This window comes from Lepidochelys kempii, chromosome 1, assembly GCF_965140285.1.
Source record: "Lepidochelys kempii isolate rLepKem1 chromosome 1, rLepKem1.hap1, whole genome shotgun sequence".
Classification (NCBI taxonomy): domain Eukaryota; kingdom Metazoa; phylum Chordata; order Testudines; family Cheloniidae; genus Lepidochelys; species Lepidochelys kempii.
Genome location: NC_136380.1, coordinates 49,141,419 through 49,154,361, shown reverse-complemented (window position 1 = coordinate 49,154,361; position 12,943 = coordinate 49,141,419). Strand labels below are relative to the sequence as shown.

Genomic DNA, 12,943 nt, shown 5'->3' with positions numbered 1-12,943 from the left:
ATCATTAAATGCAAAACCTCTACACAAAACAAAATAGATCTTTAGACTATTAGACATTTTATGCTAGAACTAAAGCTCAAATGAAGGAGAATACTACCCCCTTTGTTAAAATAAAATTATTTGTTTAAATATACGCAGAGATTGGACAAATGTGAAGAAAGAACTCCCTTGTACAATGTTTACCAATAGAGCCCAGCGTCACATTTGACTTCAAAAAGAGAGGAAATAATTGATAGGAGACATAAGAGTTATATAGAATACAGGCTTGTATCTACTTAGAAGAGCTTAAGAAATTGTAGATATCTTCCACAGAATTCCTCAGACTTTTTTATAGAGGACAATCAGGTTCCATATAAATTTAACAGAAAAAAAGAAAAGTTTGTACTTGAAATCAGTTTCTGAAGCTTAGCTATGATTGAAGTAATATTGGTGAAATTTTAAATTCATTTTAAGTATTGTTATCCTTTATTCCTATTCTTGTTTTTGATTCTTCATGATGTCTAGCTCCTTGTCTTGCTCCAGCTCTGACATTGTCTTCCTATCTTCCCTTCCTCTATATTCTTTTCAGTCTTCCCACCTTTTCTACTCTCCACTTCATTTCTTTTCTAAGGGTATGTTTACACTACAAAATTAGGTCGATTTTAAAGAAGTCAATTTTTAGAAATCGATTTTATACAGTCGATTGTGTATGTCTCCACTAAGCGCATAAAGTCAGCGGAGTGTGTCCTCAGTACTATGGCCATCATCGACTTATGGAGTGGTGCACTCTGGGTAGCTATCCCACAGTTCCAGCAGTCTCTGCTGCCCATTGGAATTCTGGGTTAAGCTCCCAATGCCTGATGGGGCAAAAACATTGTTGAGGGTGGTTTTGGGTACATGTCGTCAGTCGCCCCTCCCTCCGTGAAAGCAACAGCAGACAATCATTTTGCGCCTTTTTTCTTGGGTTACCCATGCAGACGCCATACCACGGCAAGCATGGAGCCTGCTCAGCTCACCTCTGCAGTTGTGAGCATTGTAAACACCTCGCGCATTATCCTGGAGTATGTGCAGAACCGGGCTAAGAGGACAATTGTGATGAGGACATGGACACAGACGTTTCTGAAAGCATGGGCTGTGGCAATTGGGACATCATGGTGGCCATGGGGCTGGCTTATATAGTGGAACGCCGATTCTGGGCCCGGCAAACAAGCACAGACTGGTGGGACAGCATAGTGTTGCAGGTATGGGATGATTTACAGTGGCTGCGACACTTTTGCATGCATAAGGCCACTTTCCTTGAACTTTGTGAGTTGCTTTCCCCTGCCCTGAAGTGCAGGAATACCAAGATGAGAGCTGCCCTGACAGTTAAGAAGCGAGTGGCGATAGCCCTGTGGAAGCTTCAAAGCCTGATTGCTACCGGTCAGCCAGGAATGAATTTGGAGTGGGCAAGTCTACTGTGGGGACTGCTGTAATCCAAGTAGCCAGTGCAATCACTGATGTTCTGCTGTCCAGGGTAGTGACTCTGGGAAATGTGCAGGTCATACTGGATGGCTTTACTGCAGTGGGGTTCCCTAACTGTGGTGGGGCAATAGACAGAACACACATCCCTATCATGGCACCGGACCACCTTGCCAACCAGTACGTCAACCGCAAGGGGTACTTCTCAATGGTGCTGCAAGCATTGGTGGATCACAAGGGACTTTTCACCGACATCAACGTGGGATGGCCGGGAAAGGTGCATGACACTCGCATCTTTAGGAACTCAGGGCTGTTCGAGCAGTTGCAAGAAGGGACTTACTTCTCAGACCAGAAAATTACCGTTGGGGATGTTGAAATGCCAATAGTTATCCTTGAGGACCCAGCCTACCCCTTGCTCCCATGGCTCATGAAGCCGTACACAGGCAGCATGGACAGTAGTAAGGAGCAGTTCAACTACAGGTTGAGCAAGTGGAGAATGGTGGTAGAATGTGCCTTTGGACATTTAAAAGCTCGCTGGCGCTGTTTGCTGACTAGGTTAGACCTCAGCGAAACCAACATTCCCATGGTTATTGCTGCTTGCTGTGTGCTCCATAATATCTGTGAGAGTAAAGGAGAGATGTTTATGGTGGGGCGGGAGGTTGAGGCAAATCTCTTGGTGGCTGATTTTGAGCAGCCAGACACCAGGGCAGTTAGAAGAGCACAGCTAGACATGCTACGCATCAGAGAGGTTTTGAAAACCAGTTTCATGACTGGCCAGGCTACGGTGTCACAGCTGTGTGTGTGTGTGTGTTCTTGCTGCAAACCTGCCCCCTTTGTTGATTTTAATTCCCTGTAAGCCAACCACCCTCCCCGCTTCGATCACAGCTGGCAAAGAAAATAAAGTAACTATTGTTTTGAAACCATGCATTCTTTCTTTATTAATTTTTTTAAAAAAAGTGAGATAACTGACAAGGTAGCCCGGGTGGGGTGGGGTGCAGGAGGACAAGGCCACATTGCTTATTGTAGCCACGCTACAAATCAAAACTATTTGAATGACAGCCTTCTGTTGCTTGGGCCATCCTCTGGAGTGGAGTGGCTGGGTGCCCAGAGCCTCCTCCTCCCTCCACCCCCCACGTTCTTGGGTGTCTGGGTGAGGAGGATATGGAACTTGGGTAGGAGGGCAGGCGGTTATACCATGGAGGCAGCGGGGGTCTATGTTCTTGTTGGCTTTCCTGCAGCTCCAACAGATGCTTCATCATGTCCGTTTGCTCCCCCATTAGCCTCAGCATCGCCTCCTGCCTCTGCTCTTCGCACTCACTTAATGCTTTCCTGGCCTCTGCCACTGAATGCCTCCATGCATTAAGCTGTGCCCTATCAGTGCAGGAGGACTGCATGAGCTCGGAAAACATGTCATCACGAGTGCATTTTTTTTGCTTTCTAATCTGCAATAACTTCAGGGACGGAGATGATGGGGAAGCATAGAAACATTTGCACCTGGGGGGAGATAAAAAGGCAGAGTAAAATTTAAGATGATACATTTCTGAGAACAAAAGGAAGACTCTTTCACAGTGAATCAAGCAATTCACAGCACATGTGCTTTAGGTACAAGGTCACATTTTGCCTTTCATATTGAGCACCTGCCGGTATGGTGACACATCACACACAGCTGGGCAACAGAATTTGGTTTCCAGGCAGCCATGGTAAGCCTTTTGGTACACGGGGTTGGCTTCTTCCACCTTCATAACATGTGGGAATGGTTTCAAACTGCAGTGCCATCCTTTCCCATAGCAAGCTATGCTGGTTGGGTTTCACCGGAGGGGCTGCGGTTTTCAGGTGGATGTGCAGCACACACCTCCCCTCACGCCACCACATGGCTATTCTCTGAGATGATCCCTTCACCCGTCCTCCTGCCACGTGGATATTCTCTGGGATGATCCCTTCACCCCTCCCCGCGCCGCATGGCTATTCTCCAGGATGATCCCTTTTAGCCAAGTGCAAACAACCCAGCATGAACGTGGTCCTTTTACTGTTCCCTTATAAAAATTCCCCTATTTAAACCAGGTGACCGTGAATGATATCACTCTCCTGAGGCTAACACAGAAAGATAAAGACCGAATGTTGCTTGAATGCGACCAAAACCCAAGACCATTCGCTGCCATGTTTTGTCCTGCAATGATTCCAGACTACTTGCTACTGGCTTGGTGTGGTAAAGTGTCCTACCATGGAGGACAAAATAAGGCAGAGGCTTTCAGAGTACCTCCACGAGAGCTTCATGGAGATGTCCCTAGAAGATTCTCACTCCATCCCCAGACACGTTAACAGACTTTTCCAGTGGCTGTACTGGCCGCAGATGCATCCCAATTCTTCAGGGCAAATCAAACATTAAACACTATTGCTTTTAAACCCTGTACTGTAGTTACAAATGTGCACTCACCAGAGATGCCTTCTCCAGCTTCAGGGTTAGGGATCCCAACTTGGGAGGGTATTGAAAGGGTGATGAAAAGGTCCTGGCTGTTGGGGAGAACTGATTCACTGCTTGCCTGCTGCGCATTCATCTCCTCCTCCTCGTCTTCCTCATCTGCAAAATCCTCCTTGTTGCATGAGAGTCCCCCCTTGCAGGTGTCCACAGACAGTGGTGGGATAGTAGTAGGGTCCCCGCCTATAAAGCCATGCAGCTGATCATAGAAGCGGCATCTATGGGGCTCTGACCCAGAGCGACAGTTTGCCTCCTTTGTCTTTTGGTAGGTTTGCCTGAGCTTAACTTTCACACGGCACTGCTGTGTGTCCCTGTTGTAGCCTCTCTTCACCATGCCCTGTACGATTTTGGCATATATATTAGCATTTCTTCTTTTTGATCGGAGTTCAGCCTGCACAGATTCTTCTCCCCATACAGCAATCAGATCCAGTGTCTCCCTTTCGGTCCATGCTAGAGCTCATTTGCGATTCTGGGCGGACTGCATGGTCACCTGTGCTGCTGAGCTCACCACGCTGACCAAACAGGAAATGAAATTCAAAATTTCCCTGGGCTTTTACTGTGTACCTGGCTAGTGCATCGGAGTTAAAAGTGCTGTCCAGAGCGGTCACATTGGAGCACTCTGGGATAGCTCCCGGAGGCCAATACTGTCTAATTGCATCTGCACTACCCCAAATGCGATCCAGCAAGGTTGATTTTAGTGCTACTCCCCTTGCAGGGGAGGAGTACAGAAGTCGATTTTAAGAGCCCTTTAGTCGATGGAATGGGGTTGGTTGTGTAGACGCGTTAATTTTAAAATCGACCTAATGTGGCTAAATTCGACCTACCCCGTAGCGTAGACCACGGCTAAGCCTTCAAAATCCCTCTTTGTACCTCCTTCAAAAGGAGGAATGAAAATCAAACTGCTAAAACTGAGAAGGAAATAGATCCCTTTATCAGGGACTGGAGGTGAACAATTATTCTCTAATACTCTCCTTTAGTCATAAGATGGGATGTGGCAATATTGAAACAATGTTTACAACAGTTAGTATTTTTAAAATCTGCATTGGTTATTGGTGGTTATGATGCTTCAGCAGGCTCTCTTCTTTTATATTACAGAAATTTATCAAGCGTGGCACCATCATGGAAGGACCTCAGTTTACAATCAAGTGTTATAAATGTAAGGAAGAACCTGGAAGAAGTATTCACTGTAGAATTTGGTGCTGAATCCATGACCCTCAGTAATCCTTAGGCTTATATCCACATAGCCACCCATTCTGGTTTTGAAATAAAAAAACTAATAATTTTTGATTGTCAAATGGCCACTTTCAGAAGTCACTTGATATCCATACTTCTTTTACTCATCCTTCTATGGCACAGAGAGACTGAAAATAAAGGAGATTGTTTTTCCGAATGTTTAGTCTGAAGCAAAAATACCAAAAAGATTTCCACATTGACTGATTTCTGTGTTTACAAACCAAAGGAAGGGGAGGGATCTGTTGTCTATATAAACTGTAAACTTTAGACTCCTGGATCTAATTCATTACCGGAACGCAGAAATATTTGCTATATGCATTAGAAGGTAATGGTTTGATGGTAACAATGCATTTGCAGAGTGGAATATGTGTCTTCACTGCTGGTGTCCCTTTATAAGTCTTGTGTTTGTGGCAAGTTAGATGATTTATCCTTTATACTTCTGTTTTCTCCTATTCCCTGTTACTAATTGTTTTCATCCCTTGCCTCCTTATGATACTAAATGGAGCAAGTCTTCATCCGTCTCTCCTCCCTGTTCCTTGTGCCACAAATACTTAACCTTTTCTTGTTCATGTTTACTGCAATGTACCCAGATAATCAAACATTAGATCTGTAGTGATCCATATTTTACACACAAGTGGGGAACCTGAAAAAGGACAAGGATGCTAGATAGAGCCAAAATAACAGCTGCCAAAGGTACAGTCCCCTTTGGTCGATTAAAGAAACCCTAAGTTTTGCCATCAACCCAGGACATCAGTCAGCCTGGCATCATATGAGCCCAAAAATAAACTTGTGTAGAAAAAAAAAATCCATTTACAGGGCTGGCAAGGGAAAGGCCGCCCCGTTCAGGCAACCAGGCCAGCTGAGAAGGCAAATTTTGTCACGTGCTAAACTGTCAAACACTGACCATCGCAACTGGTTTTGGTGGGGGTGGGGCAGGGGGGCGGGTCTGAAACAGATGTCACAGGATCGCCGCTCCTTTAGCGACTCACTACAGCAGATCAGGCGGGGCCGTGGTCAGACACTGGGCTCTCGCACGGTGCCTTGACGGGCACAGCCCTGGGAGGACCCCGATGCTACGAGCCGCGCCCCCTCTTTCCCCCTTTTTTTTTTGCAGGCGCTGCAGCCGTCTCAGCGCACCTGGGGTAACGGTTAGCTCCGCCCACTCCCCCCCCCGCGGCTGGCAGCGCCTCGCGCACGGTCTCAACCCCACCACTCCTCCCGCGCGCCCGGAAGCTGGCCCCTGGGCCCGCCCTGACCGTCCCCGCGCGCCCCGGAGCACGTGGCCATGCCCGGCTGGGCTGTTAGCGCGCATGCTCAGTGTAGGCCAAGCCGCTCGCAGCAGCTGACGGGCCGCTGTTTGCGGCTGGGACCGGCCCGCCGCGCGCCCATGGAGGGGAGCCTGGTCCGCGCCTTCGGGGGCCTGAGTCTGCAGCCCCCGGCCCGGGCGCAGCCCCGCAGGCGCCGCTTCAGCAAACGCCTCTACCTGCTGCGCGGCCTGCCCGGCTCCGGGAAAACCACGCGGGCCAGGTAACGGGGGGCGCCCGGGTGTCGTGACCCCGCTGGGGCAGGGACGCCCCGCGCTGCTCTGGGCCGCTCCCGCTGCGGGGCTGCCGCGACAGGGCAGGGTGTGGCGGGGCCAAGCGCCGGCCTTGCAGCCACCCCGGGCCGAGGCGTCCCTGTCCGCCGGGGGCACTAGCGCTGGCGGGCGGGGCCCAGTTCCGGGACGGGAGCGAGGCGAGGCCGGAGTCGCGCTGCCCTTCGGGGCACGTTTGCTGGCTGCCCCGCTCGTGGCTGTTGTCTCATGCGGCCAGCGTCGGCGGGGCCTTTGCGGCCTTAAAGCGTCTCCCGAGTCTGTAAAGCGGCAGCGGCCTCAGCTGGGTCCCGCCCTTTTCTGCAGCGTTGGGGGAGGAAGTGCCGGGTTCCTCTCCTCGGGGCTTCAGGAACAGCGGTCCCGTGTCTGGCACGCTCCTGGGTGGCGGTGGTGTAAAGTGAACGAGGTGGCAGCAGTGGCTTCGCACTGGGGGAAACCCCGCCCCCGTCCTTTGCGGAAGGAAAGCTAATGTAGAAACTGACTATCGCTGTTGTATCCGTTTTGTTAATAAAGTTGAACTGAACAGAAATGTACACTAAGCAGTGACTGGACCACATAGAAGCTGTGACTTTTCTTCTTTTAGTGTATTCTTTGACTTGTACACTGTGCCTGTCAACACTTGTTAGCCACTTTACCTCCACAGACCAATTCTCATCTCTGTGATACCTTTTCTTCCTCCTGTTGTGCACTCTCCACCTCTCATTGTTCATACCTGGTGCTTAGCCTTTGGAATGACAGGTTTCAAAAGCTCCTCCCTGCAAAACAAAACAAAAATCGTTGCTTTAGTTTAACTCAAAGATAAAGCAAACTTAAGGCCACTTTACTTCCAAATGATCTTATCCACACAAGGATTAATATGTTTTAACTAATATGTGTTAAATTCATGTGGTTAATTAATTTGGCTTAATTTCCCATGCAGACAGCTTCAGTGAAGAGAAAAACCTTGGATTACACAAGAACTTTACGAATACCACACAGTCCTGGGGCCTCTGAATTATGGCAGCCCTAGCATTAGAACCCTAAGCAATTAAATAGGCAACAAATAAAAATCTTGGAACTGTACCAGTTGTTGGATATGGGTAACCTATGATGCCTTTCCCAATCTGAATGATGAAATATCCATTTCAGTATGCTTTCTAGAACTCAATGTCTTTCAAATTCTGTGATTAAAAACACCTGAAAGCTCTAATTATTTCCCCAGCAATGTTATCCATGAACCTGGAGGCCTCTCCCCAGCTGCTTACTTGCATTTCAGCACCTACGCAAAATGAAGCTGAACATTAACTACTTGTTTTCATGGACAGAAACAGGCATATAGTTAAGTCTGAAATGGTTATATGGAAGCCTTGAAGAGTTAATATACAGTGCTCTCAGCAAAAAAAGGACTTTCATTTTATCCTTATTGATGTAAAACACCAAGAATGTAGAATGATGTGTGAACTTGAAAAATAATGCTTCCCAACTCATTTAGTTATTTCATATAAACAATGGACAGGAGAGGTGACAAGACAGAACCCTGCAGATCTCATGTGAGTGCCTCTAGAGTGGACAACAGTTGGCCAGCGTGACCTTGTGGGATCTCTCCAAGAAGAAGGAACAAAGCTACTGAAGAGCTGTTTGTCCATTCCACAATACCTTGTGTCAGCATCATCAATTGCTGTTGAAAAATCCACAGAACCAGATGTTGGTATTCTTTTTGTATTGGTTTTCTTTCCTTGATATATTAAATTTCAAAAAAAAATTTAAAGTGCACCTTCCATGGGCACATACAAGGACTTCCCTAGAAACCCTTAAGCAACATATGTCATCATGGACTATGTTCTCATCCATTATATACACCTACAACCGTTTGCAGTTCTTTTATCAGATAAGTCATCTGGGACATCTCCTTCCAACAGTGCCTGTACTGTATGAGTTTTTTTCTCTACATACGGTATTTTTGCATTGCTATATTACTATTACTACTCTTATTACAAGTAGAGATACAGTTCCTATCCAGAAGAGAGTAAACCAATACACAGAGGATGAGAATTCACAGCTCTAAGTGTGGGGAGAGTATCTGGTGGCTTTATGCTACCTTTACCTCCTCCCAGTCTTGTGGTATTCTGGAGGGTGGAGAGGTCTCCAGCATAAATTGGACAACCCTGGGGCTGTCTATGTTACAACAACCTGCCCAAGCTGCCCTATGAGCCACAGCAGTGCCTGGAATTCGCAGTGCTGTGTGCTTCTGTCCCACCACTGACACATACCCCTACACCAGGGCTTGTCATAGAATCCTCGACCAACAACCTTATAGTTCTCTTCCACTGCACCTGCGCTGGGGGAAATCCTCCTCAGCCAAATACAGGCTTTTCAGTCCCCTTTATGCTGCTCTGGCTCTTTTACCTAGCATAAAGTGGCTGGAGCAGGAGTGAGGAGCTCATACAGAATATTTTAAATAGTCTCAAGAAACACCCCCAGTTCAACTTTTTAAGCAGCAAATAATTGCCTCTTATAGTTAAAGCCCATTGGAAAGTTGGTGTTAGAGTTCAAGCAGAACAGGAGAGGGGAAGGAGAAAGATATCATGGTTTATGTGCTGGCTTGTAAAGCTAGATATTGAAAATATTTGAATGATGAGAATTTCATTACAAATAGAGGAAATACTGTTTCCCTAAAGCAGCCTTATAGTCAATTCTAGTGACAAAATTGTTTAGCAAGATGCAAAATATTTAAACAATTTATTGTAAATAAAAGTTATATATTTTATAATCACGCTAAGACAATAGAGTGTAGGTTGTTAGGCAATAAAATGGCCCAACCCATGGGAATTAATATTAGCAGTTAGACAACTGTTCCCTATCACATTTTAGTACTTAAAGTCCAATGACATTGTTTAATAATAGAAAACAGAGCTGATAAGGTTCAGTTACAAGCATCCTTTGATCTTGCTACCAGCTATGTTTTCTGTCTTTTCTTTCTCTATATAGTTTTGTGTGTACTAATCAAACTAATACGTGGGTTTTTCTTTTTACAATTCTGCTCAAAATCTACTACTAAATTTGTATTAGTGACAAAATTTCCCATTTTCAATGCCTGGTGTAGATTTTGATAAAATGTAGGCATTATGTTGTTCAAGGTAATATTTATGGTGACACTATTGATAGTGATATAACTTTACTTCAGTTAAAAATCAACATGTACTTAATATGGGTAGACTGACATGGGTGATTTTTAGGAGTAGTGTGTGCACTTTAAATAATAAAGGTCAAAAGAGAAAACTTTTGACAATTAGTCTTTTACATAGACTGTAAAAGAGTTTACAGAAAACATGAGAACCTATTACTTACAATATTTCAGTTTGGTTACTTTACAAAGCCAGATGTAAACATCTCCTTTCAATTAATGTAAGCTTATGCTCTTGTCAATAGGCATTTACATATATGCTTCTAAAAACAGAACATATCAAATGTGCTAATGATTCATAATTTGTAATGTACATTGTGTCATATAATTTTCTTTTTGAAGCACAAATAGATTGGAAGCTGTTAGGCCTAAATACCAGTGGGGTGAAACTGGTAATGCTAGTTTTGAGTTTACAAACACCCTGCAGATACAGTCTAGATAGCTATGAGGATGAATATCAAAGCCACCATGTGAAATATGTGAATGTATGTGAGCTGTGTCTGGAGTGAGATAAGGCAGAACAATTAACTTGTCCTGATTAAGCAGCTTATTTTCTCAAATTGTGAATTTTACTAAAGGATGCTTATCTGTTTTCTTGCTCAAGAAACTTTGAAGTAGCAATTCTGAGGGGACAATATTATTTCTCTCAAGATAGCCACCTCTTCCTCTGACAGTCAAAGAAAGAATGGGCTGTTTACTCTATCTAAACTATTTGTTTACAGTAAAGGTCATGATTCGGAGGCTAAGATTGAGCCAGAGGGCAAGACAGTGTTTTGCAACATCAGAGTTAAGAGACAAGGTCAGTTTAAGTTTATCAGCATACAGAAATACCAGTTTCATTGCCACAGTGACAGCATGTTGGCAGAAAGTAAGTGTTCGTTTTTAAACACATACATCACCATATTTTTTCATTTTGCAGCAGTTGGAATTAAACTTTCCTGCAACTAAATGATCAGTAAACGTATAGGCACATTCATGCAGAATGTAACTTCTGGACAGAACTCAAGATCTTGCTCCAAGATTTCAGGGACAATGTGATGGTGGTTGTTTAATTTGGTTCTCATGCTTATTTTGCTAAGTAGGGGCTGTATTTTGCCAATTCTGAGTGTGAGAAACTCCCAAACAGTTGGAGTTCTTTGCACAGAACAAGGGCAGAATCAGGCAGAAAAAGTAACTGTTTACAAAAGTACCAAGAGTATTTTTTTTTAGACATCTGTGCTTTAAAGCAGTTATGTGAACATGTTTCAGAGTAACAGCCGTGTTAGTCTGTATTCGCAAAAAGAAAAGGAGTACTTGTGGCACCTTAGAGACTAACCAATGTATTTGAGCATAAGCTTTCGTGAGCTACAGCTCACTTCATAAAGCTTATGCTCAAATAAATTGGTTAGTCTCTAAGGTGCCACAAGTACTCCTTTTCTTTATGTGAACATGACTTCTTTTCAGAGGTTGGAAGGCATAGATTATGTAGCTGTATGACTTTTGCAATGTGGTGTAGTAGCAAGCACAGGACTATGAGCCAAGATTCTCAGCAGTTGACTTGGTCTGTGATCTTGGGTGAGTCACAAACTCTATGGCTCAGTTTCTCCAACTGTAAATTGGAGATAATACAGTAGAGCAGGGATCGGCAACCTTTTGCATGCGGCCCGTCAGGAAAATCCGCAGGCGGGCCAAGATGGTATGTTTACCTGCAGCGGCTGCAGATTTAGCCGATCACAGCTCCCACTGGCTGCGGTTCGCCGTTCCAGACCAATGAGGGCTGGGGGAAGTGGTGTGGGCCCAGGGATGTGCTGGCCGTCACTTCCTGCAGCCCCCATTGGCCTGGAGCAGCGAACCGCTGCCAGTGGGAGCTGCAGTTGGCTGAACCTGCGAACGTTGCAGGTAAACAAACTGGCCCACCACCGGAGTTCCCTGACGGGCTGCATGCCAAAGTTTGCCGATCCCTGCAGTAGAGACTCAAAGATACGAACACTATAGTTACGGGCTGACCGGTCAACTGGACACCATGTGAAACCGGAAGTAACCAATCAGGCAGCAGCAGAGATTTAAAAAAAAAAAAAAAAAAGCATATGCTGTGCTGTGCTTATATTGAATCTTAAAGGTAGGCACATCTGGGCTGCCTGCCCCTGCCCCCATCCCTACTCGCGGGGCAGCCACTTACAGCAAGATGCTGTGCCTGCCAGCCCAGGACAGCCAGAGACAGCAGAGCAGGAGCAACGCTGGGGTCTGCGCAGCTTTCACCCCCACCCCTCCTCTGGGAGTTGGTTGTGCTGTTTTTACACCCCTTTCTGCTCTTTACACATACACACACACGAACGGCCATACTGGGTCAGACCAAAGGTCTGTCTAGCCCAGTATCCTGTCTTCCAACAGTGGCCAATGCCAGATGCCACAGAGGGAATGAACAGAACAGGTAATCATCAAGTGATCCATCCCGTCGCCCATTCCCAGCTTCCTTATTTACTTTCTCCACACCAAGCATGATTTTCTAGACCTCAATCGTATACCCCCTTAGTGGTCTCTTTTCCAAGCTGAAAAGTCCCAGTTTTATTAATCTCTCCACATATGGAAGCCGTTTCTTACCCCTATCATTTTTGTTACCCTTTTCTGAACCTTTTCCAATTCCAATATATCTTTTTTGAGATGGGGTAACCACACAGTATTCAAGATGTGGGCATACCATGGATTTATATACAGGCAGTATGATATTTTCTGTCTTATTTTCTATCCTTTTCGTAAAGATTGCCAACATTCTTTTTTGACAGCTGCTGCACATTGAGTGGATGTTTTCAGAGAACTATCCACAATGACTCCAAGATCTTTTTCTTGAGTGGTAACAGCTAATTTAGACCCCATCACTTTATATATATAGTTGGGATTATGTTTTCCAATGCGCATTACTTTGCATTTATCAACCATGAATTTCATCTGCCATTTTGTTGCTCAGTCACCCAGTTTTGAGAGATCCTTTTGTAGCTCTTCACAGTCTGCTTGGGACTTAACTATCTTGAGTACTTCTGTATCATCTGCAAATTTTGCCATCTGT

At 45.3% G+C, this 12,943-nt stretch overlaps 2 protein-coding genes across 4 annotated transcripts in view; both read left to right on the top strand.

Moving 5' to 3' along the window:
- The window catches only part of LOC140910489 (NEDD4-binding protein 2-like 2), a 110,621-nt gene extending 104,368 nt beyond the window's left edge, over positions 1-6,253 (top strand). For both annotated transcript variants that reach the window (XM_078852646.1, XM_078852642.1), the window contains one exon: positions 5,009-6,253. The gene's annotated coding sequence lies outside the window, so the exon portion shown is untranslated. The remainder of the gene's footprint in view (positions 1-5,008) is intronic.
- Positions 6,254-6,340: 87 nt separating this feature from the next.
- Positions 6,341-12,943, top strand: part of N4BP2L1 (NEDD4 binding protein 2 like 1) — a 40,305-nt gene continuing 33,702 nt past the window's right edge. Inside the window, exon 1 of one of the 2 annotated variants that reach the window (XM_073341562.2) lies at positions 6,341-6,673. In XM_073341562.2, the coding sequence (XP_073197663.1) occupies positions 6,432-6,673 (242 nt within the window). In that variant the 5' untranslated portion in view covers positions 6,341-6,431. The remainder of the gene's footprint in view (positions 6,674-12,943) is intronic. The other variant, XM_073341578.2, reaches the window with a different exon arrangement.